The sequence below is a fragment of the Mus musculus genome, chromosome 5, assembly GCF_000001635.26.
Source record: "Mus musculus strain C57BL/6J chromosome 5, GRCm38.p6 C57BL/6J".
Lineage (NCBI taxonomy): Eukaryota > Metazoa > Chordata > Mammalia > Rodentia > Muridae > Mus > Mus musculus.
Window position 1 is genome coordinate 68015149 of NC_000071.6, and position 22659 is coordinate 68037807.

The window sequence follows — 22659 nt, forward strand, 5'->3', positions numbered from 1 at the left end:
GAAACCTGGAATTTTTATTTACAAGCTTCCAGGACAAACTGCTGAGAATTTCTGAACTATTCTATCCCAATCAGTTGTGATAGATAGAAATTTTTACACAACATTGAGATCACAGATTCTTTTTGTTTAATTTAATTTTTTTAATTAGGTATTTTCTTCATTTACATTTCAAATGCTATCCCCAAAGTCCCCCAGACTCTACCCACCCTACTCCCCTACCCACCCACTCCCACTTCTTGGCCATGGCATTTCCCCGTACTGAGGGATATAAAGTTTGCAAGACCAAGGGACCTCTCTTTCCAATGATGGCAGACAAGGCCATCTTCTGATACTTATGCAGCTACAGACACGAGCTCCGGGGTACTGGTTAGTTCATATTGTTGTTCCACCTATAGGGTTGCAGATCTGCCCCCAGTTCCTTGGGTACTTTCTCTAGCTCCTCCATTGGGGGCCCTGTGATCCATCCAATAGCTGACTGTGAGCATCCACTTCTGTGTTTGCTAGGCCCCGACATAGTCTCACAAGAGACAGCTATATCAGGGTCCTTTCAGCAAAATCTTGCCAGTGTATGCAATGGTGTCAGCGTTTGGAGGCTGATTATGGGATGGATCCCTGGATATGGCAGTCTCTAGATGGTCCATCCTTTTGTCTCCGCTCCAAACTTTGTCTCTGTAACTCCTTCCATGGGTGTTTTGTTCCCAATTCTAAGAAGGGGCAAAGTGTCCACACTTTGGTCTTCGTTCTTTTTCAGTTTCATGTGTTTTGCAAATTGTAACTATATCTTGGGTATTCTAAGTTTCTGTGCTAATATCCACTTATCAGTGAGTACATATCATTTGAGTTCTTTTGTGATTGGGTTACCTCACTCAGATTAATGGCCTCCAGGTCCAACCATTTGCCTAGGAATTTCATAAATTCATTCCTTTTAATAGCTGAGTAGTACTCCATTGTGTAAATGTATCACATTTTCTGTATCCATTCCTCTGTTAAGGGGCATCTGGGTTCTTTCCAGCTTCTGGCTATTAAAAATAAGGCTGCTATGAACATAGTGGAGCATGTTTCTTCCTTACTAGTTGGGACATGTTCTGGATATATGCCCAGGAGAGGTATTGCAGGATCCTCCTGTAGTACCATGTCCAATTTTCTGAGGAACTGCCAGACTGATTTCCAGAGTGGTTGTACAAGCTTGCAATCCCACCAACAATGGAGGAGTGTTCCTCTTTCTTCACATCCTCACCAGCATCTGCTGTCACCTGAATTTTTGATCTTAGCCATTCTGACTGGTGTGAGATGGAATCTCAGGGTTGTTTTGATTTGCATTTCCCTGATGATTAAGGATGCTGAACATTTTTTCAGGTGTTTCTCAGCCATTCGGTATTTCTCAGGTAAGAATTCTTTGCTTAGCTCTGAGCCCCGTTTTTTTTAAGCCATAAAATAAAACACTTTTCAGATACATTGTGCAACATTAGGTAGGCAGAATACAGAGCAGTGCATAGCAACTATAGAGCTCACGTCTCAGCTGATGGTCTTCTTATTCTCCTCTTCCTTCTCCTCCTCCTCCTTCCTCTTCCTCCTCTCCTCCTCCTCCTCCTCCCTCTTCCTCCTCTTTCTTCCTCCTCCTCCTCCTCCTGAGCCCCATTTTTTAATGGGGTTATTTGATTTTCTGGAGTCCACTTTCTTGGCTTCTTTATATATATTAGATATTAGTCCCCTATCTGATTTAGGATAGGTAAAGATTCTTTCCCAATCTGTTGGTGGCCTTTTTGTCTTATTGTCTTATTGACAGTGTATTTTTCCTTACAGAAGCTTTGCAGTTTTATGAGGTCCCATTTGTTGATTCTTGATCTTACAGCACAAACCATTGCTCGTCTATTCAGGAATTTTTCCCCTGTGCCCATATCTTTGAGGCTTTTCCCCACTTTCTCCTCTATAAGTTTCAGTGTCTCTGGTTTTATGTGGAGTTCCTTGATCCACTTAGATTTGACCTTAGTACAAGGAGATAGGAATGAATCAATTCGCATTCTTCCACATGATAACCACCAGTTGTGCCAGCACCATTTGTTGAAAATGCTGTCTTTTTCCCACTGGATGGTTTTAGCTCCCTTGTCAAAGATCAAGTGACCATAGGTGTGTGGGTTCATTTCTGGGTCTTCAATTTTATTTCATTGGTCTACTTGTCTGTCGATATACCAGTACCATGCAGTTTTTATCATAATTGCTCTGTGGTACAGCTTTAGGTCAGGCATGGTAATTCTCCCAGAGGTTTTTTTATCCTTGAGAAGATTTTTGCTATCGTAGGTTTTTTGTTATTCCATATGAATTTGCAGATTGCCCTTTCTAATTCTTTGAAGAATTGAGTTGGAATTTTGATGGGGATTGCATTGAATCTGTAGATTGCTTTTGGCAAGATAGCCATTTTTACAGTGTTGATCCTGCCAATCCATGAGCATGGGAGATCTTTCCATCTTCTGCGATCTTCTTTAATTTCTTTCTTCAGAGTCTTGAAGTTTTTATCATACAGATCTTTCACTTCCTTAGTTAGAGTCACACCAAGGTTTTTTATATTATTTGTGACTATTGAGAAGGGTGTTGTTTCCCTAATTTCTTTCTCAGTCTGTTTATTCTTTGTGTAGAGAAAGGCCATTGACTTGTTTGTGTTAATTTTATATCCAGCTGTTTCATTAAAGCTGTTTATCAGGTTTAGGAGTTCTCTGGTAGAATTTTTAGGGTCACTTATATATACTATCATATCATTTGCAAAAAGTGATATTTTGACTTCTTCCTTTCCAATTTGTATCCCCTTGATCTCCTTTTGTTGTCGAATTGCTCTGGCTAGGACTTCAAGTACTATGTTGAATAGGTAGGGAGAAAGTGGGCAGCCTTGTCTAGTCCCTGATTTTAGTAGGATTGCTTCCATCTTCGAACCATTTACTTTGATGTTGGCTACTGGTTTGCTGTAGATTGCATTTATCATGTTTAGGTATGGGCCTTGAATTCCTGATCTTTCCAAGACTTTTATCATGAATGGGTGTTGGATTTTATCAAATGCTTTCTCGGCATCTAATGAGATGATCACGTGGTTTTTGTTTTTGAGTTTGTTTATATAGTGGATTAGGTTGATGGGTTTCTATATATTAAACCATCCCTGCATCCCTGGAATGAAACCTACTTGGTCAGGATGGATGATTGTTTTGATGTGTTCTTGGGTTCGGTTAGTGAGAATTTTATTGAGTATTTTTGCATCGATATTCATAAGGGAAATTGGTCTGAAGTTCTCTATCTTTGTTGGATCTTTCTGTGGTTTAGGTATCAGAGTAATTGTGGCTTCATACAATGAATTGGGTAGAGTACCTTCTGCTTCTATTTTGTGGAATAGTTTGTGAAGAACTGGAATTAGATCTTCTTTGAAGGTCTGATAGAACGCTGCACTAAACCCATCTGGTCCTGGGCTTTTTTTTTTGGTTGGGAGACTATTAATGACTGATTTATTTCTTTAGGGGATATAGGACTGTTTAGATCATTAATCTGATCCTGATTTAACTTTGGTACCTGGTATCTGTCTAGAAATTTGTCCATTACATCCAGGTTCTCCAGTTTTATCGAGTATAGCCTTTTGTAGAAGGATCTGATGATGTTTTGGATTTCTTCAGGATCTGTTGTTATGTCTCCCTTTTCAGTTCTGATTTTGTTAATTAGGATGCTGTCCCTGTGCCCTCTAGTGAGTCTGGCTAAGGGTTTATCTATCTTGTTGATTTTCTCAAAGAACCATCTCCTCGTTTGGTTGATTCTTTGAATAGTTCTTGTTTCAACTTGGTTGATTTCGCCTCTGAGCTTAATTTTTTTCCTGCCATCTACTTCTCTCGGGTGAATTTGCTTCCTTTTGTTCTAGAGCTTTTTGGTGTGTGAGATCACAGATTCTTGACCAGGCTAATGTCCAGACTGAAACCAGATGTCTGGGCATAGAAATCAACATATGAATACATAGGGCACAAGATCATCCTTCAACAGACAAATCTATATGAACATTGTGTAGCTTGCCACTGTGAGAGCCTAACCACTCACATGGGTGATCATGTGTAGAGGAGAAGCATCACAGGTCATTTCGAAGCCCTTTGCAAACTGTAGGCACCGAGAAACGAGCTCTCTTTGTGTGACTGTGTTACTCTGTGAAAGACTGGATTCAACTGTGACTTCACTCAGAGAAGCTCTTTCTAGGTAGTGATTTGGCTCACCTCAAGCCTGATTACATCCACCAATGTGAGGAGTTGCTGCTGCATCTGTGCTCTGAGTTTGCCTCTTATCTCATCCATGTACCTCTGCTTCTGAGTGTCCTCATAGAGCCTGGGTTGCTCTCACAGTACTGCTGAATGTCAAAGTTCAGTTCATAATGTACCTGTATCTCCTGTCTTTTGGTTACCATCCTGTTTAATCATGTTTCGTCCAGAAATATACTCTCAGACTATAGACCTGTGGAGATTGTATCATTGTGACAAATACATGAGAGAAACTATTTTATTGGAGAAAATATTTATTTTAGAGGACTCAGTCTATGGTAATTCTGCTTCACTAGTGGAAAGATAGGCATGCGTGTATCTGGTAGAAAAAGAAGAAGAAGAAGAAGAAGAAGAAGAAGAAGAAGAAGAAGAAGAAGAAGAAGAAGAAGAAGAAGAAGAAGAAGGAGAAAGAGGAGAGGAGAGGGAGAGGGAGAAGAAGAGGAAGAGGAGGAGGAGAAGGAAGAGGAGAAGGAGGAGGAGGAGGAGGAGGAGGAGGAGGAGAAGGAGAAGGAGAAGGAGAAGGAGAAGGAGAAAAGAAGAAGAAGAAGAAGAAGAAGAAGAAGAAGAAGAAGAAGAAGAAGAAGAAGAAGAAGAAGAAGAAAGGAGAGAAAGCATGGGGATAGATGTATCTTCTTCAGAGGCTAGCCTCTAGTCATGCTCTAGTAATGTATTTCTTCAAATTGGATCCTACATCCTAAAAGTTAATCCAGCCGTGAATGCATCGATGGATTAATTCATTGACGAGGTTAATGACCTTAATACCTATTCACCTCTTAGAAGACTACTAACTTGAGTCAAAGTCTTTCCTGGAAGAGCCTTTTGTGATGGCATTTGATATCCAAACTAAAACAGGTAGCTTGAACCATTCCTGCCTCAAACCCCCCTTTTCTCTATTATAAAATAACTGTGCTCACAAAAGTAGTGTGTTAAATAGCAACAATAATAATAATTTTATCATAATTACTGAGCATTATAATTGAGAGTACCTTTACTACACATTTAAAATCATCACTCTCTTTCTTGCTCACATGTGAGATAGGCACCATGCTATTAGCAGACCTATGTGAGTTTATTTATACTCAAATTATTTTGACATGCAGGAATGACAATTTCTTCTGGTTAGACATAATGTTTAGAGCAAAACAAAACACCTTGTCATGAAAACTATATTTAGGAGAAAATGAAAAAAAAATCACATACTTTGAGTCAGCCAGCATTTGCATCCGAAATTGTTAACTCTTGAGTTCATAGTCCTTCTGTTATGCCCACTGACTACTGGACACCATTTAAAGTATTATACATTAATTGGTTCTTTCCTTGGAGGGAATTCAGGCTAGAATGCACTGATGCAGAGGATTTGTGGAGCCCACCCAGGAAATCTCATAATCCATAAAACACTGAGCTAGTTCTGAAAAATGGGGGACAGAGAGTGAAGTCCTAAACTCATAAACACTAACTGGGAGGTCCAAAATGTAAGCAAGAGAGGGAATCCGAGGAAAGGACCTGTGAGGACCTTGACAGGTGTGACGATCTAAAGCTAAGTATCATCTTCCAGTAGGGCTCATGAAATCTCAATCCCTTTAAGATTTCTGAAGTCACACTGGCTGGGAAATTGTTGAAGTGAGACTGAGATTTGTAATAGCAGTGGGTGAGACCAGGGAACAAACAGTTTCAATATGTCTTACCACTGTCCACTAGAATCTGCTTCTGTATTCTTTGTATCTATTGCTTCATTCCCCTTCTTTTTATAAATAGCCTTCTATTTTCCCTAGGCATGATGGTAGAAAATCAACAATGATCATAGACTTTATTTCCCATAAACACTGATGACAATCAATATATTCCAGTTAAAAATTCCCCAAAGAAACAATCACCCGGGTCAAAGTTGATCAGAGGTTAATGTAGGTCAAGCTAGTTTGTCTGACCTGTAATGGTCAACAAGTGAAAGATACTATGAAGAGGTGAAAAAGAACAGGGGGCGTGTTGACATGTTTACTATATAGTTGGCATTAAGTCAGATTACAATTCATACTTGCCATCTCGTCTGCAGTGTCTGAACACTCAGGATACCCACAGCCTTACCCATAGTACATCAGTGTCCACCTTCCTCTTCTCAAGTTGTTCCATGCCATGAAAGTCTTTGCTGCTGGGTTTCTATTTCCTGGGAGTAATGGTTTTAGAATAAAGTCTTTCCTGCATGTAATAATGTGAAGAGTGGTCATAACATGTAAGATTTTAAAAAGCTTATGGTGTAAGAAATTTCTTTAAAATCTGTAGGGAAATAAATGTTTGGGGAGTAGTCATCGAGTCAACCATCCCCATTGGCTATGACTTTTTCAGTTTTAGTATTGAAATTCCCTGACCTGGAGGAAAGCTCTTCTAGGTTAAAACAGGACAGTTGATCACCCTAGAGTCTGCTAACTACCTTGGTTAGCTTTCTACAATAGTAACTGCTGAGAGCAAAGAACCCAATTTTCCTGCCTGTCCTTATAAAGTGACATGGCACACCTGGAGTATTCAACACCTGCAAGCCAGTGTGAACTTACAGATGGGGATTTCTTTGCGCTAAAGCCAATAAACATCCAAGTGAGGCAAATATCAGTCCACTCCAGAATGTATGTGTGGGAAAGCTTGCACCGCGGCTGATTGTGTACGTCTCCAATGTTCTTATGCATAGGAATCAATTCTGAGTCAGTTTGTCTGATTCAGTTCTATATGTAGGTTCACACTTTTTATAGGCTCTCAAGCCATCTAATGCTGATGATCTAAACACTATACTAGGTTTAGAGACATTTTGATGCATAGCATACAACTAGAATAGCAGAAACTTGAACTGGAATATTCAGAATTGTGGTATGCTAAGCTCATAAAAAGACAATACGATTATTTGGTGGCTGGAATGTGGAAGTGTGGGTTCCCAATATTAAAGAGAACAAAAGAAGGTTTGATATCCCACAGACTTTTCTACAAACAAATATATATTTTTTGGGGGGATACCCCACTAAAATCAATTTTCAACATATTAATTACCTCAGCTTTTTGTTTGAATTTGCTGTTGTACCTTGAGAAACATCTGTGCTTCAGGTAACAACAGATGGTTGAGTTTGCAAATAATCACTGGTAGAATATGCAATTTTGTAGCCAGCAACATTACTTGATTAAAATGAAAATTTCCTTTCCCTAATAAGCTTTTCTTAGGCAACCATTTTGCAAAAAAAAAAATTGTTTCATCAAATCTTATTTGTAAAAATTATTTCATTTATTTTTTGAGACTATAATACAATTATATCATTTTCTTCTTCAGATCCCTCCTTCCAAACCCATATACCTCTCCTTGTTCTCCCCTAGTTGCCTGTAGTTTTTGTATAGGACTGAGGCTTCCTGGGCTTTCTCCCTGTCCACTTTAGCATATCTATTATCCTTATTCAACTTGTGTTTAGACAGTCATGTTGGTGAAAGTTTTGGGCTGTAGCTTCTGATATTGCTGGAAGACACAATCATACAGTTGATTCCTGGATCCTCTGGCTCTTACAGTCTTTCCAACCGCTATTCTACAATGGTCTTGAGCCTTAGGTATGGGAGTTGTTTTGCATATGTAGCCATTAGATTGATGTATGAGATACACTATGAGAAAGCCTCTTAGAAAGGACAGCAAGAAAACAATGCAACAATTATTGCCATCCCTTTGTAATTAGTTGTGTCTCCTGGAAAACTTGGAGTCCTAGATGACAGGGTAGAAAGAAGGAAACTAAAAATAACAATAATCTCCAGGTCTCATCCCTCACCGCAGAGCTATTGGCAGGTGGTAACTGCTTTGGAAGGGGAGAATGTGGCCACTGGTAGGTTTCCCATGCTTCAGTGGATGTGCCAACACCCATGGGCCTATGGACAGTTCTAACTGAACTTAGTGTGCTATCAAAAAACAAAACTAAAAACAAAACAAAACAAAACAAGACAACCAAAAAAATTCTCAAGATAATATTTTCAACTGCCATTGGTTATCTTCTAGATTACAGAGCATCAGAGAGGATGTTTTTGGATACCTACTCAGTGTAAGAAACCCAGCGAAGGAATAGACTGCTGGTGATGGTTCATTTGCTGAGGCCACTAGTTCGACTCCTTCAGGAATATGCATGGTTGCAGGCTAAGCTGGACCAGCCTTTGATCCATTTTGAACAGATGCCTGGAATGATATTAGCTGGGCTTCAGGGACAGCTAATGTCTCCACAAGCTACAGAATGTTATTAAGGCTTGATTGCAATCTCCTGACGTGACAGAAGTGAATTAAACAATAGAAGCTGGCTGCTTGGCAGCTCTGATCTCCACTGGTAAGTTCAGAGCAGACACAAGTACTAGGGAAGCAAGATCCTGACAGAAGTTGGGCAGGCAGACAGGACTCTTTAATTCAAAGGGGTGAGTGTTGATTAATTTATTTTGGGTAGACGTATCTGATTTCTGTGCTAGACTACAAGCTGTTGCAGCATAGTTGGGGACAATATTCCAGCAGCTCACAGACTATCATGTACTGTCTGGGTAACTGACCTTATGTCACATACATTGTCCTATGCCCACAATGAGTATATTGTATCCACTGGATATCAATAGGTCATTTTTCTTACCATTCACCTTTACCTTTATGTCATGTGCTAGTATGATTGTGTGTCTCTGATCCTAGTTTCTCTAAGAGCTTCCCAGGATTCTTGAAAACTATCAAGGCCAGTAGAATAAAGAAATCATGAATGAATTAGAAGTTGCTATTTAAATTAGAATGGCATAGTTTTAAATATGTGAAGTACTGTCATACTATCCATTCAAGATAGGACAAGTGGTACCCAGAAAAAAAGGCCTAGAAATTAAAATTCATTGAAGAAAACGTTAGACTTTTAATGTCCCGATTTCCTGACGCTTCTGCCCCTTGTTCACTGTCAACATTGCATTTTCTCTCTATGTAATTGTTTCCTAAAACAAAGAATGTCCTCCTTCTTGAATTTATGGAAGCATTTATTGAAGTAATGAAAATTTAAGATCCCAAATGGAATAATGCATCAATAAAATGTGAACTAAAGTAAAAACCAGTTTTTGAGTAATGTTTAAAACTCTTTTGGTTTTAATGAAAACAAAAATAAGCAAGCAAGTAAACAACCTTTTAGGCTTCATACAGAGAGCTGGTAGCAGTAAGTCACTTAAAAATCTAACTTTTGTTAAAAATTCGTCAGTGTATTGTATTACAAGGGCAGGTTCTAATGTTTGTAAATTATACCTCTGTAGATGTGATAATTAAAAATCTAAGGATTAACTATGCATTATTTCTTAAATATAAAGATAGACTGAACTCCCTTGAAAAAGCTAGACATGGCATATCAGCCATAAAGTAACCGCACTTTTATTTTCTGTGTACACTAGGGTGACAGAGTTGATTTTTCTTTGTGGTGTTGTTCTTGGTGACCTATACAAGGTTGTTCCCCTTTGTTCCCTGTTACCAATACTATTGGGCTTCTCAATTTTATGTATGCCTACTTTATACACTTCAACTATCACCAGCTTGAAATAGAGTTGCTTTGAGCACACATTTGTTTTTATTCTACATAAACACGATGTCATTGTCTGTAGAAGCTATTCTATTTCTAAATTATCTTATCTATAACCAGTGTTGTTATTTAAGTATATGTCTGGGTTATGCATAAACTCATTTTACTGGAAGGGTCCAGCCCAATGTGGTTGCTGCTTTCCCTGGGCTGGTGATCCTGGGTTTGATACGAAAGCAGGCTGAGCAAGCCATGACGAGAAAGCCAGGAAGTAGCATTTCATCATGGCCTCTACATCAGCTCCTGCCTCCAGGGTTCTTCCCTGTTTGAGTTCCCGTCCTGACTTTCTTCCGTGATGAACAGTGATGTGGAAGTGTAAGCCAAATAAATCCTTTCTTCTCCAAGGTACTTTGGTCATGGTGTTTCATCACAGCAATAGTAACCTTTATTGAGACAACGGCCTTGTGTTCACACCTAAGGCCCTGTGTTCACACCTAAAGTTGCAGTTCTCTGAACTGTGTTTCAACTAAGCAGTACGTTTTACACACAGTGAACTCAGTTCTTCCTCAGTCAAGAACATGGGTGGCAATGTATCACCTTCTACAAACTTACTTTGCTATCGACTCCAGAATTTTCTCCCAAGCTAGACGATGCCCTGTGAGTTTTGATGCCTTTGTGTAGCAATGACAATTATGTCAAGATTGTCACCAATTGATCCAAGAGCCAGATGTTCAAGCATTTGAACTGATGAAACCCACTAGGAATTTTCTCCAGTCCTCAGATCCCAAGGGCTGTCCTTCATAGACTGACTGTATACCAGATGGAGACATGCACTAAGGGCCACATGTTGCAAGTGGCTTTCATAGTGTGGGAGAGCACAATTCTCAAATTACAAGGGCTGTGCACCTTCATCTGATGAATGGCAGGACCACGGGTCCCTCAGCTCCAAAACCTCAGTGATTATTTCCGGAAAGGGGATTCAATTAATCTTGTCTGAAAACCACCCAGGTTTTTTTTTTTGGGGGGTGGGGTGGGGTGTCAGCCCCATATGGACTGTTTCTCCTCATTGCCTTGTGTTCATTGATAAATATAAACTTCAGGAGTCGTCCAGATATTGGCTGTTACCTCTGCCACTTGTGAAGCTGTAAGGTCCATGCTGAGAGGGATAGCCTTCTAACGTTCCCGCAATTGCAATCCTCACAGGTGTAGTTCTCATGAAGCTATGGCGACAGTGGTCTTCTCCTTGTCTCATTTTATTCTCTGGATTGTAAAGCAGCAAGGTTTGTGTCCAGAATCTATCGAGTTTACCTAACTTTGGGCTGTTAAATCTTCTGCCCTTGGGCTTCAGACCAGCTGATCTTGAAAAAGATATAAGTTTCATGATGTCATTTCTGAAATTTCCTGGCATCTCTCAGCAAAATCCTTTCTTAGCCCCTAATCGTCTAAGGTAATTTATAATATGGTGTCTGCTCTCTCTTCATGGAAACATCTTTTATCTTCAAACCAGTACAAACCACTGTGCATATTAATTTATGCAGAATAAATGAGTACTGGAAACATAGGGGTCTATGTCCTGACATACTGGTTAAATGCAGTGGTATCGAACTTTTCTAACTTTGCAAACATAGCCCTTATTGCACAAATGAGTTTAAGACTCCCTATTTCTTGAAAGTGACCATTTTTCAAATATCCTTGGTGAATATCTTCACATTGTGGGTAGTCAACATAAATGATCATGGACTGTTACTATTTTTTGTATGGCTGGCAAAATATTTCTGGAAAAAGGTTCTATATACAAACAGAGAAGATCTAAACCAGATAAGTCAGATTATAGTAGAGTTCTCCATGACAAATGCATTGGAAAGTTTGTTGATTTCATAAGATCCAGAGTGTCACAAATATATGTCTAGAGCTTCCTGGCTCTGCCTCCTTCATTGCATAATTGGTAGTTTGGACACTTGACTGGATACCATCTTTTTTTTTTTTTTGGCATGATATCTTTTCCCAATTAAGAAACTTGTAAATTATATTTTGTCATGCACTCTCTTTAGAGGAACTTGTTTTGTGCTGACTTTCTAGGATATCTCTCACTCCCTTGTTCTTAAAAAAAAAATCCTTCTCAATTATTTGTAGAATCAAAACTGCAATCCCAACAGAAGAACAAAAGCATCTTTAGTTCCCTAAATGAGCACAGGTTTCCTCTGGCTTGCTGCCTCTGTTTTGCCTCTCCTTGCTAGCTTTAACCTTCTTCTCAGATAGCAGCATCAACAGTCCCTGTTACCTTGGCAACGAGGATAGGCTAATAGAATTAGGATGTCTCAGGGCACCATTCTAGCATCATGTTCTTAGAACAAAAGAAAACAATGCAATTGGGAAATACAATTTGTAATAACGTAGGGCCTGGAGGTTATTCTCTTTAAATTTATGCCATTTGCAGGTACAAGTTTATGTATGTTTAAATTTTAGTGAATTAAAAGAAAGTCAACCATAAAATAGCACATAAAGTCTGTACTAAGTAGGGGATTCTGTTATGTAAGTTTATCAATATGATACTCTCTAAGGGTACTCTCGTTTTACCTTAAGAGTTTGAAAATTCTACACTTTGTTCGAGGCCATTCTAAATACAGAAAACAAAATGACACTCTAAGGACTTGGCCTCCAAAGATGCCACATTCAGTGCTGGCATCTGTTTAAACTCCGTTTCGGAAAATTGCTTTCTGTTTCTGTGTTAGCTTCCTGTTATCATAATAAGTACTGGAGATGGCTATAAAGAGCACAGGGCTGCCTCCCAGCTGTGGAGGTTCTAGCTCATAATTAGTTCATGGCCAGTCACCAACCACTAGTGTTTTCAAGAGCAAAAATCAGATTGGTGAATGTGAAGCTTAAAAGTCAGTAGTACACAAGGGATTGGGGCATTCACTGTGATGCAGAGCATTGAGAAGAATTACACTACAAATCCAAGGACACGGTTAAAATGATTTTCCATTACACAAAGTGGTATCCAGACATAGAAGAGTAGTGAGGGGTAAGGTTTTGAAAGCAGAACGAGTTTAGTTCTGATGCCATTTCTTCTCTATAATTAGGACATTGTTAGATATTGCACTAACAAAACTGACACAAACAAGAAATGTCCAGACTTAGATCTAGTTGCTAGGTTAGTGTTTCTACTTCTACGTGAAGAAAGGATATTTAAAAATTGGATTTATGAATGATCGTATTTTTCACAGATCCAGAGCTTCTATAATTTATAAATTATTGTTACTTTAAATGAATATATGTGACTGATGTGAGGCATACCAATACTTGATATGTTCCTGGGTTGGTAATATGACTTGTCCCATGGTTTCAGGTTTAAGAGAGGAAACTAAAGGGTACACTAGGAAGGGAGAGTCCTGCTTTAGAAAAAAATCTTAGAAAATGGAAGGCATAATTGTCTTTGGCCACTCTGATATTTTTTAATTTTCAGAACAAGTCAATTGGTTTTCTCCCCAAGGACATTTACATATATTGCCCACAGCTTTGAAGGTACCTCCATCTCTGCCTCTCAAGCTTTCATGCATAAGTATATCTTAATTTTGCTAGACTCCAGCATAACACTTCCTTTTCTTAAAGGCTTATCATTTCTGCTTGGTCAAACAGAGAATTCTTAGGTCATTTCCCATGCCTTCCACTTTTGTATTCTTTGTAATCAATCTCACATTTTCCATTCTGTTTTCATTTTTGTGTTATATCAGTTTACCCTAAAACAAGGATGTGTGTGTTTTATTCACTAGTGCAGACTAGATCCAGAAATTATAATACTTGGTAGACACTCAATAAATCTTGCTAAATGAATAACTACAAGTGTACACAGGAAGGAAGTAAAAGAAACTCGTGATGAGAGAGCACCCAAGACTGTCAAAGGATTACACGGTGATGAAGGATGAACACATTCTAGATGGTGGGTGATGGGTGGGACAGTGGGAAGTTGTAGCTACTTCTGTCACAGAGTGCCTAGGAGCCAATTTTAAACAGAAGATGGTTGCACGTGTAGAGAAAGACATTGAAGGCAAGAAGCTCAATTATTTCAAGGGAAAGGAGTTCATATGCACACAAAAACTCTGTGCTAACTAGAAATAGTTTTTAAACTAAGAAAACATGCAATGATTTTACATATTTATACTTACCACACCTATTCTAGGTTTTCTATTTGAACAGCGTTTAACATCCTTATTTCCTGATTAAATGAAGAATGCAAAGATTTATATACTGAACACAGCAGTCTAATCTGTGCTGGCCCTGTTCTTCTGAGTGTGCAGCCATACAACTGCAACATGGCTGACCTGCCAGGGTTCACACTCTTTTTCTTTTTTAATTTCTAATTAATTAATTAATTATTATTCTTTTTTATTTTTATTGGATATTTTATTTATTTACATTTCAAATGTAAACAAACCCTTTCCCGGTTTCCCCTTCACAAACCTCTATCCCATCCTCCTCCTCCTGCTTCTATGCGGGTGCTCCCCCACCAACTCTACTCCCACCTCCCTGCTCTGGCATTCCCCTACACTGGGGCATTGAGCCTTTACAAGACCAAGGGTCTCTCCACTCATGGATGCCCCACAAGGCCATCCTCTGCTACATATGCGGCTGGAGCCTTGGGTTTCTCCATATGTACTCTTTGGTTGGTGGTTTAGTCCCTAGAAGCTCTCGGGGGGGTGGGGGTCTCGTTGTTGATATTGTTATTCTTCCTATGGGGTTGCAAAAGTCTTCAGATCCTTCAGTCCTTTCTCTAACTCCTCTATTGGGGAACCCATGCTCAGTCCAATGGTTAGCTGTGAGCATCCACCTCTGTATTTGTCAGGCTCTGGCAGCGCCTTTCAGGAGACAGCTATATCAGGCTCCTGTCAGTATGCACTTCTTGGTATCCATAATAGTGCCTGCATTTGGTGACTGTATGTGGGATGGATCCCCAAATGGGGCACTTTCTGGATGGCCTTTCCTTCAGTCTCTGCTCCACACTTTGTCTCCATGTTTGCTCCTGTGAGTATTGATTCCCCCTTCCAAGAAGGATTCAAGCACTCACACTTTGGTCTTTCTTCTTTTTGAGCTTCACGTGGTTTGTGAATTGAATATTGGGTATTAAAGGAAACTGGACCTCCCTTCCTCACAAGCCACCATCTGTCCATAACTCCTTAGTTATTGGTACTGAAAATCTGGTTAAGAACCCAAGGTTGGGGAGCTCACAGACCCCAAGGATGCACCCACCAACTATTATCTTGATAAATAGACATAGAATCAAACAACCCTATAAATTCATATCTCTCTTCAAGTAGGTTAGTACTGCTCTTAGGCCCCATCAAAATAGTTTCCTTTTTTAGAGGATGGTAGTTAGAGCAGAAACTCAAAACTGGTCAAAGTGCAGAGAATACATGACTCTGGAGTAGTTAGCCACAAGGCCTCTGTAAGATGCAGGGACCTTTGCAGAGAAGGGGAAGAAAGACTATACAAACTAGAGGTCGGAGAGGGCAGGAGCAAGACAGGATCTTTTGGTCATGACTGGCCTTCTAGATTCATGAACTCACAGCAGTTGTTGTTGGCTGTATACAATCAGTACATGACCGAGCCAATATGAAAATGGGTCATGCATTCAATATATGTTCTAAGGATTCTCAGAGATTACAGACAAAAGACTCTGCTTCAACTATCTTGGTTCATAAAGTATTTATTACTTTTGCTCATATCTTATTGGTCAATGCTAACACTTTGCTCCTTCTGTCCTTAGAAATGACGTTCCCAGCAATTCAGTTAGGCATTGGGCCACCTCCACTCTATGCACTGGAATATACACACATTTTCAATGTGTCTAGTGAGACTATTAGTGCCTTTTGTCTTCAATTTTTTCTATTGAGAATTTTCTGACCTTTGAAAAATAATATACACAAAGAGATAGATTAAAACTTACAAATCTTTATTATAAAATGCAACTTGGGTAGGTGATTCCCCTCTTTTCTGGGGATACAGATAGCTTACCACACTCACTAGCAACATTTTTAACTTAAGTGTGTAACTTAAAAGGCTCCTTGGCTACTTGCCAGGGTGATAGAAAACACACCGAGAAGGCACAGAGGACCTGCTCTACACGGGAGTGACTGGGTAGAACATCTATCAGCGCTCATCACCTGGATCTCGGTGGCTGATCTGGCTGGCTTGGAAGATTTTCCATTCATCCTCTGCTGCTCCACATCTCCTTTCCAAACCCCTCCCTGTATCAAAGGGAGCACTCCCTATTTGCAGAAGTGGGAACACAATCAGCCTGAAGGTCTCTCCTTCACGGTGTGTTCAAAGCTTGCCTTTAGCGAAGGACCAGGGAATGAAGATGTCTTGAAAATTCACCTTATGCAGTCAAATCAGCTCCTTAACTAGAATTAAAACTGCTTAGTTGTATGCAGGCGTGCAGCACATCACTGCCCTTTGAAAGATTATCAGGAGAGAGTAGGTGAAGAAACAAATGGTTAGAGATGATTGGGGCACCTGTATCCTACACATTTGATTCTAGATTTTGTTTCTGACCCCCATTTTAGAGAGCATACTATAGAGTTATTTCTGCTAAGATCGTTTTGACACACACATCATCAGCATTGACATTCAAGCCTGCTTTGTCCTTGTCACGTACCTACTTTCTGTCTCATCTCAGGCCACTTTCTTGCACTTGTTCTGTCAGAGTCCACCATGGACGTTTAATATTTAAAGACTGGGGTCATTTTTCAGGTTTTAGTTTAATGGTAACCATAGCACACATGTGTATTAATTATTGATAGCCAAGGCACACTGCACATCCTTAGGCATCTTCTTTTCTTTCGCTGTCACAGGAGGGCTACCATCTCTGGAATTCAGCTCTGCCGTTGCTGTGGCAAGGGGGATGAACTGACAGCAGATCCATAATGGTGTAAACTGGTTCATGTGGGTGGAGGTGACCATGCTAAGAAGGGAGACAAAGCCAGAAAGTGACAGGCCACGGAAAGTCCGGTTTCGAATTGCCTCATCTCACAGTGGGAGAGTTCTGAAAGAGGTCTATGAAGATGGACAAGCACCAGGCTCTCTGGATTCTGAATGTGCTAGTATTTGTGCCATAGATGGGCTAAGTGACTCTGAGGGACAGCAAAACGGCCACATTGGATCAGAGGATAATGAACAGGAGAAAGATCAGGATAACCTGCTGGTATTAGCCAGGACAGCCAGCGAGAAGGCTTTTGGCACAAGAAGAGTCAACATTTTAAGCAAAAATGGTACAGTCAGAGGCGTCAAGTACAAAGTGAGTGCTGGCCAGGCTCTGTTTAACAATTTGACCAAAGTGTTGCAGGTAAGTCATTATACACTTTCCTGTTCTGCGCTCTTCTCCTCACCCACCATCTCCACCCCTTTCAGTTCTCCAGGATGGAGTCAACGTCTCCTTCCTCCAAACTTCAGGAGACACTCTCCATCTAAGACACTGCATGAACAGCTACCCACTAAAAATAGGCTCAGTGTCCTTTGCAAACTAGATTGCCTTTGCATAACCAAATTTCTGACATGAAAGTGGTCTCCTCTGATGGGTGATGACTAGCATAGGATCATAAGAAAGAAGACAGCAGATTGTAGTGTTTAAAGCATTTCTACAAGACCTAGATGTTCATTTGTTTCTGATCTACCAAGGTGTTGACAATAGGTTCTAAATGTAGGCATTTCCAGTGGTTAGCTCGGCTTCTTAGTACTCGAATTGCTACATGGATTGATGGTTTGTTCATAAAGCTGTTATTTAATTTTAGTGCTTTTATTTGCATTTGTTTACCAACCTCTCAAAGAACTGTCGCTTATGAACAAATAACATAAACTCCAAAGCCTACAAGAGAAACTCCAGTTTCCTCCCTCCGTCTTCACCCTAATAATGTTACAAATGCACAATTGAGAGGCAAAGAAAACTTCAGGATCAAACTTTACAACTAGATTATCTTAATTATCTACTTTCTTACTTCTCTGTGCATAGCTGAGTGAACAATTCTATGAGCATAAATCCAGGAAAAACTTTTCTGATAATCTCATCTACCCCAAACTTGAAAGTAACCAGCATTTGCAATAGCAGAATTTGGCATTATCTTTAGTTTCATCACTATCATCATTGTCATAAAATGAATGTTCTTTGGTCTCTCCAGGGAACACAGGTTAAAGGAGTTTTGGCTTTGCACCAAGGCTGCCAGTTGCCATACACCAAGGGGTCCCATTCATTTCACTGTAAGAACAGTGCTTCTGTGTAATAGGAGCAGAAGACTTATGGAGTAGTGTGTAGAGCGAACAGATTTGATTCCTTGCTACTTGATAAAGAATGTGCACATCACGAAAGGTATCCTATATCTTGTCCTGCGATGATGGAGATGAACAGGTTCCCACATGTACTTCTTCACAGTACTGAAGAAGCACAGAGGTTAACAATGGCGGCTAAACATTCCATCACACCCATTATCACTACCAGGTGTGACTTCCTGGGTCTGTATTTTTCCATAACTTCTGCAGAGTAAGCAGCAAACTTCCTTCATGTCACCATAGCTCAGTAACATGAAGTGATATTTCAGGGAGGAAAAAGTGAGTGGCCAGTTTCTTAGACATGTGGTTAAGGTTTCGATATACAGCCTGCCTGGTGAACAAGGAACTATGCTTGAAGAAACAGACATTTCTTCCTGTTTTAGGTTATAAAATCTTACAGCACTCTATTTGAAACCTAAGAAGTGCTAAATAAAGACAAAACCACCCAATGGACATGTGAGACTCTTGGATCCCTCTCTATTATTTCCTTGGGTGATTAGTCCTGTGTCATAAAACATTGGCATAATTTCCTAAAATTTCAGCTGTACAAGTTGATTAGATGATATTTTACCCCCCCCCCCTTTTTTTAACCTTTTGGTAGTACTTACTTAGATGCTGGCCTCTAAAGTGGATGTCTAAACTAGTTTCTATTCTATTTGTTACTTAATTTGTACCTCAGAATACCAGATCATGGAGGATACACAATATCAATCCAGGTGATGGAAAGTAGCTACAGGAAGCAAAGAGACGGTGCCCACTTGGTGACCAGGGGGACTTATGAATGAGGAGTGGTGTTCAGATGAATCATTCAAGTATCTTCAGTTGTTCTAGATTATAGATTTTCAAATCCAGGACTGACTTTTTATTTATCCTCCCCCCCCCATAGATATCAAGAAGATAAGGCTCACGGAGACTAACCTAGAAATCTGAAAACCTACAATTTAGTTTAGCCTGGAAACATGTATTGGTTAGAAACTCTCAACCTAAAGCTTAGAGTTTACTTCTGTTGGAAGCTCTTTTGCTTATTCTCACATTCGTCAAAGTTTGAAAACAATTCAGTGACTGTAAAATGTAAATTTATCTGGGTCCTTAGGGTAAAATAAGATTCCTTCCCATTGCTTATGCTCTCAATATTTAATGGAAAAAATGAAGGAGGCGTGCATAAGGGTGAGATTTTGATCAGGTTAGGTTACTGGGAAGATCATCTGGGAGCTGAAGTTGAGCCATGTTTCCTAGTCATGGCTAAACTCATCATTTGGTTGATGTAGGATAGGCCCACGGGTGTTACCAGTGCAGTCTATGGTGTGTGCTCCTCTTGAGCACTGGCAAGCCTATTCTAAGGATATTTTTCTGTCTAGTATTGTGATTTTACTCCTAATTATTGGAAAAATTTTACAAAACCTCACTACTTCTTCCTTGTCTTCCCCACACCAAAGCTAGCCATATCAACCAGAAAATAAATCATAGAAGTGCCGACTGACACACAACTCTTAAGGCCCAGTGTTCTGGATTAAATTGAGATAGTCTTTGTTCTTAACTGTAATTTTAAATTGTCTACATGGGGCTCTGTGATACAGATGATTAAGATTATTTAGGCTTGCCAATATATTGTTATGGGTCTATATTTTAGACGGTTATCATTCCTTGACCTTATCCTCAAGCTATGTTAGCATATTCTAGCAGAATATACCATTTTAGTTTCCATGATTTTAATTTTACACTTATCCAAATTTAAGATTATTAAAGAAAAATGACTAAAGAAGGATCTTGAATACACAGATTCTGTGTGCATGTATAAATTAATATCTTGTTATTGTAGCTCTACCTAGAAGCATTTTAAAGTTTTAAGACACAAAAGTGATATGTTGGCATAGCAATTTGCATCATGCACAGAGCTTTCTTGTATTCTTACTTTTACATACACGTCTTATGAAAGAAGCAAGAAAATTATTAAGTCCCCTATGATAATTTAAAAATGCATCCTTACTCTTTCATAGTAGCTTATTGTTACAATGCATGCAATTCATTACTGTTTGATAATGCATGTTTTTACTGAGATAAATCAAATCTGGTTCAAAGCTAATAATACATGTATTCTTACATTTTTTCCTCTTTTAAAAGTATAATACCAAATATAAACATTCTATCATTTCATTGCGAGCTTATAAATTTTATAATCTTTGGTTTTCATGTATGGAAAGTCTGTAGAAAAAGATAGAACTTATTCAGTTTTAGCAGTATATTAAAAATTATCAGACATTGTTTTTAATTGATTAAATTGCATGAGATTTCAAGGTTTTTGCCTCAAGAAAGTGGGCAAGCCGGATTTTCAGATGTATCCACTAAGTCAGAATGCATGATAGTCAGAAGTTTCTGAAAACACTTTTATCTATCTCTGGTTCATGGATGTACATATGTCTGGGAATGTGCTATTCCCTGGAGCACTCTGGACGACTCTGTGGTCATGATGGCCTATTTATAGTATGTTCTCAAAGCAACAGTAATAATATTTCACAATGATTAAATAACTCCTCAACACCAGGCATTACTGAAATTACCTATGTATATTGATACACAGACACTCTTCACAGGAATCTTACAAGGTAGTACAAACCTTAGCACATGAGTTATTTTGAAATTCATTTTTTATGTGAGAAAAATTAATTCGTAGAATTTAAAATGTCATTTGTCCAGAAAAATTATTACAGACAATTTGTGTGGATATACTGCCTTCTTAGTTACCAAGTATTAGGCAAGAACCCTAGGATACCAGATAATGATCCCAAATATTTTAGGCAATTACACTAAGAAAACTCTTGACTTATTGCCCCCAAACCAGACAAAACAAGACTTCCAGAATGAGCTGGCGCTGATGATATATAACTTAAAAAATTGTAGACTGATAGACCTTAGAGTCCCATGTTCAACTCTTCTTTTCCCTCACCCCCCAACCCCCCAAGACAGGATTTTTCTGTGTAGCCCTGGCTGTCCTGGAACTCACTGTGTAGACCAGACTGGCCACAAACTCCTAGATCTAGGCAGATCTAACCTTTGCCTCCCAAGTGTTGAGATTAAAGGTGTGCGCCACCACTGCCCAGCTGTTTCTTCTTTTACTCTTGATAACAGACACTGGGCCAAGCCTCAGTGAGCATCTTAATTATCCTTTCTTGTACTCAAAATGTTGCAGAAATTTAGGAGAATAATCATCATGTCCCTCTTGAAAATAATTTTTAAGAATTATTTCCATGCACACCTACTTTCTGGAAAATGTGAGTTAAGTGAACTCAGCTGATGGTTGTTTCTCTATGTTACATCTTGGAACTTGGAGATTTCCTATATAGGCTAGGGCTGGAGTTTGCATGCAGGAGTGCTGCTGGCTTGCTCCATTCTTCTCTCAGCTACAGGTTCTTTTTACTAATGTAAAGACAGCCATTGCATACTTACAATGAAGCAGAGGGCTTGTCCTTAATTGTCAGTGTTGCATTGTGGAGGATGATCCAAAGCAGGCTCTGAAAGAATTTATCTATGAATCTGGCTTTACTTTCCATCTCTGTTTTTTTTTTTTTATTGACATAATATTTTCTTAAATAGTTCATTTTCAACTTCCTGAATGTTTATCTTTTTCTCCTTTTGGTTTATTGTTAATAGATCATCATTCCACTTCATCTTTTTCTTCCTTTTTTGTTTTTCTCTTTTTCCTTCTAGTTGAGCTCTACCTTATAGACTAAAGACTATAGGTTAATTTATGTAACAATGACTTTTAATTCTGATCGTACAAGTCTTCAGATAATTAGCACTTGCTTATCCAGTTTCTGTGAATATTGTTGAAATTAGCTCCATCAATATTGCCCACTTCCCTCACTTTGTGAGACTCTTCTTTACTGGCATGACATTTTAACTTGTATAACCTTGGTTTTGGTTACACGAGACATTTATTGAGATATAAATAATATATAATATAATCCACCCATTTATAGTGTACCATCAGATCCTTTTAGTGAGTTTACTAAGCTGTGCATTCATTATTTACAAACTATTTAACAGTGTTTTTATCATCAAAATGTAAAATACATGAGCATTGGTCCTTATTTCTCTCTCCTTCCTTCTGCCTTTCCTTGCTATATGAAATTACTTATAGAATTTCTGTTTCTATTGCCTATTCTATTTCTAATGCATATTCTTGCTATTTAAATATATTCTTCCTTTCTATTTAGCTGTAATCATGCATTTGTTGGCCAACAGCTCCACATTTGTCAATACTTGATAGTCACTCAAGTGTATGCTAACTACTTATTATTCTACTCTCTGGAAGGTCAGCATTCTATCGTCTACATATGTGATCATATGTTATTTATAAGTGCATTTAGCTTAGTTTCAGCTAACCTGAAGGGCCATCAATGTTGAAATTTTTCATTTGTTTAAATAGTAGAATAGTATTCTATTATCAGTATGCTATATTCTTATATTCATGTATTCACTAATGGTGACTTAAATTGCTTACGTGGTTTAACTGATGTGACTAGTGCTGTAATGAACACAGA

The 22659-nt window shown here is 38.9% G+C and overlaps 1 protein-coding gene across 1 annotated transcript in view; it reads left to right on the forward strand.

Annotated features, from left to right (window-relative positions):
• The first annotated feature begins 16686 nt into the window (after positions 1-16686).
• Grxcr1 (glutaredoxin, cysteine rich 1) overlaps positions 16687-22659 on the forward strand; it is a 134564-nt gene continuing 128591 nt past the window's right edge. Inside the window, exon 1 of the mRNA NM_001018019.2 lies at positions 16687-17141. Within this exon, the coding sequence (NP_001018019.2) occupies positions 16740-17141 (402 nt within the window). The 5' untranslated portion in view covers positions 16687-16739. The remainder of the gene's footprint in view (positions 17142-22659) is intronic.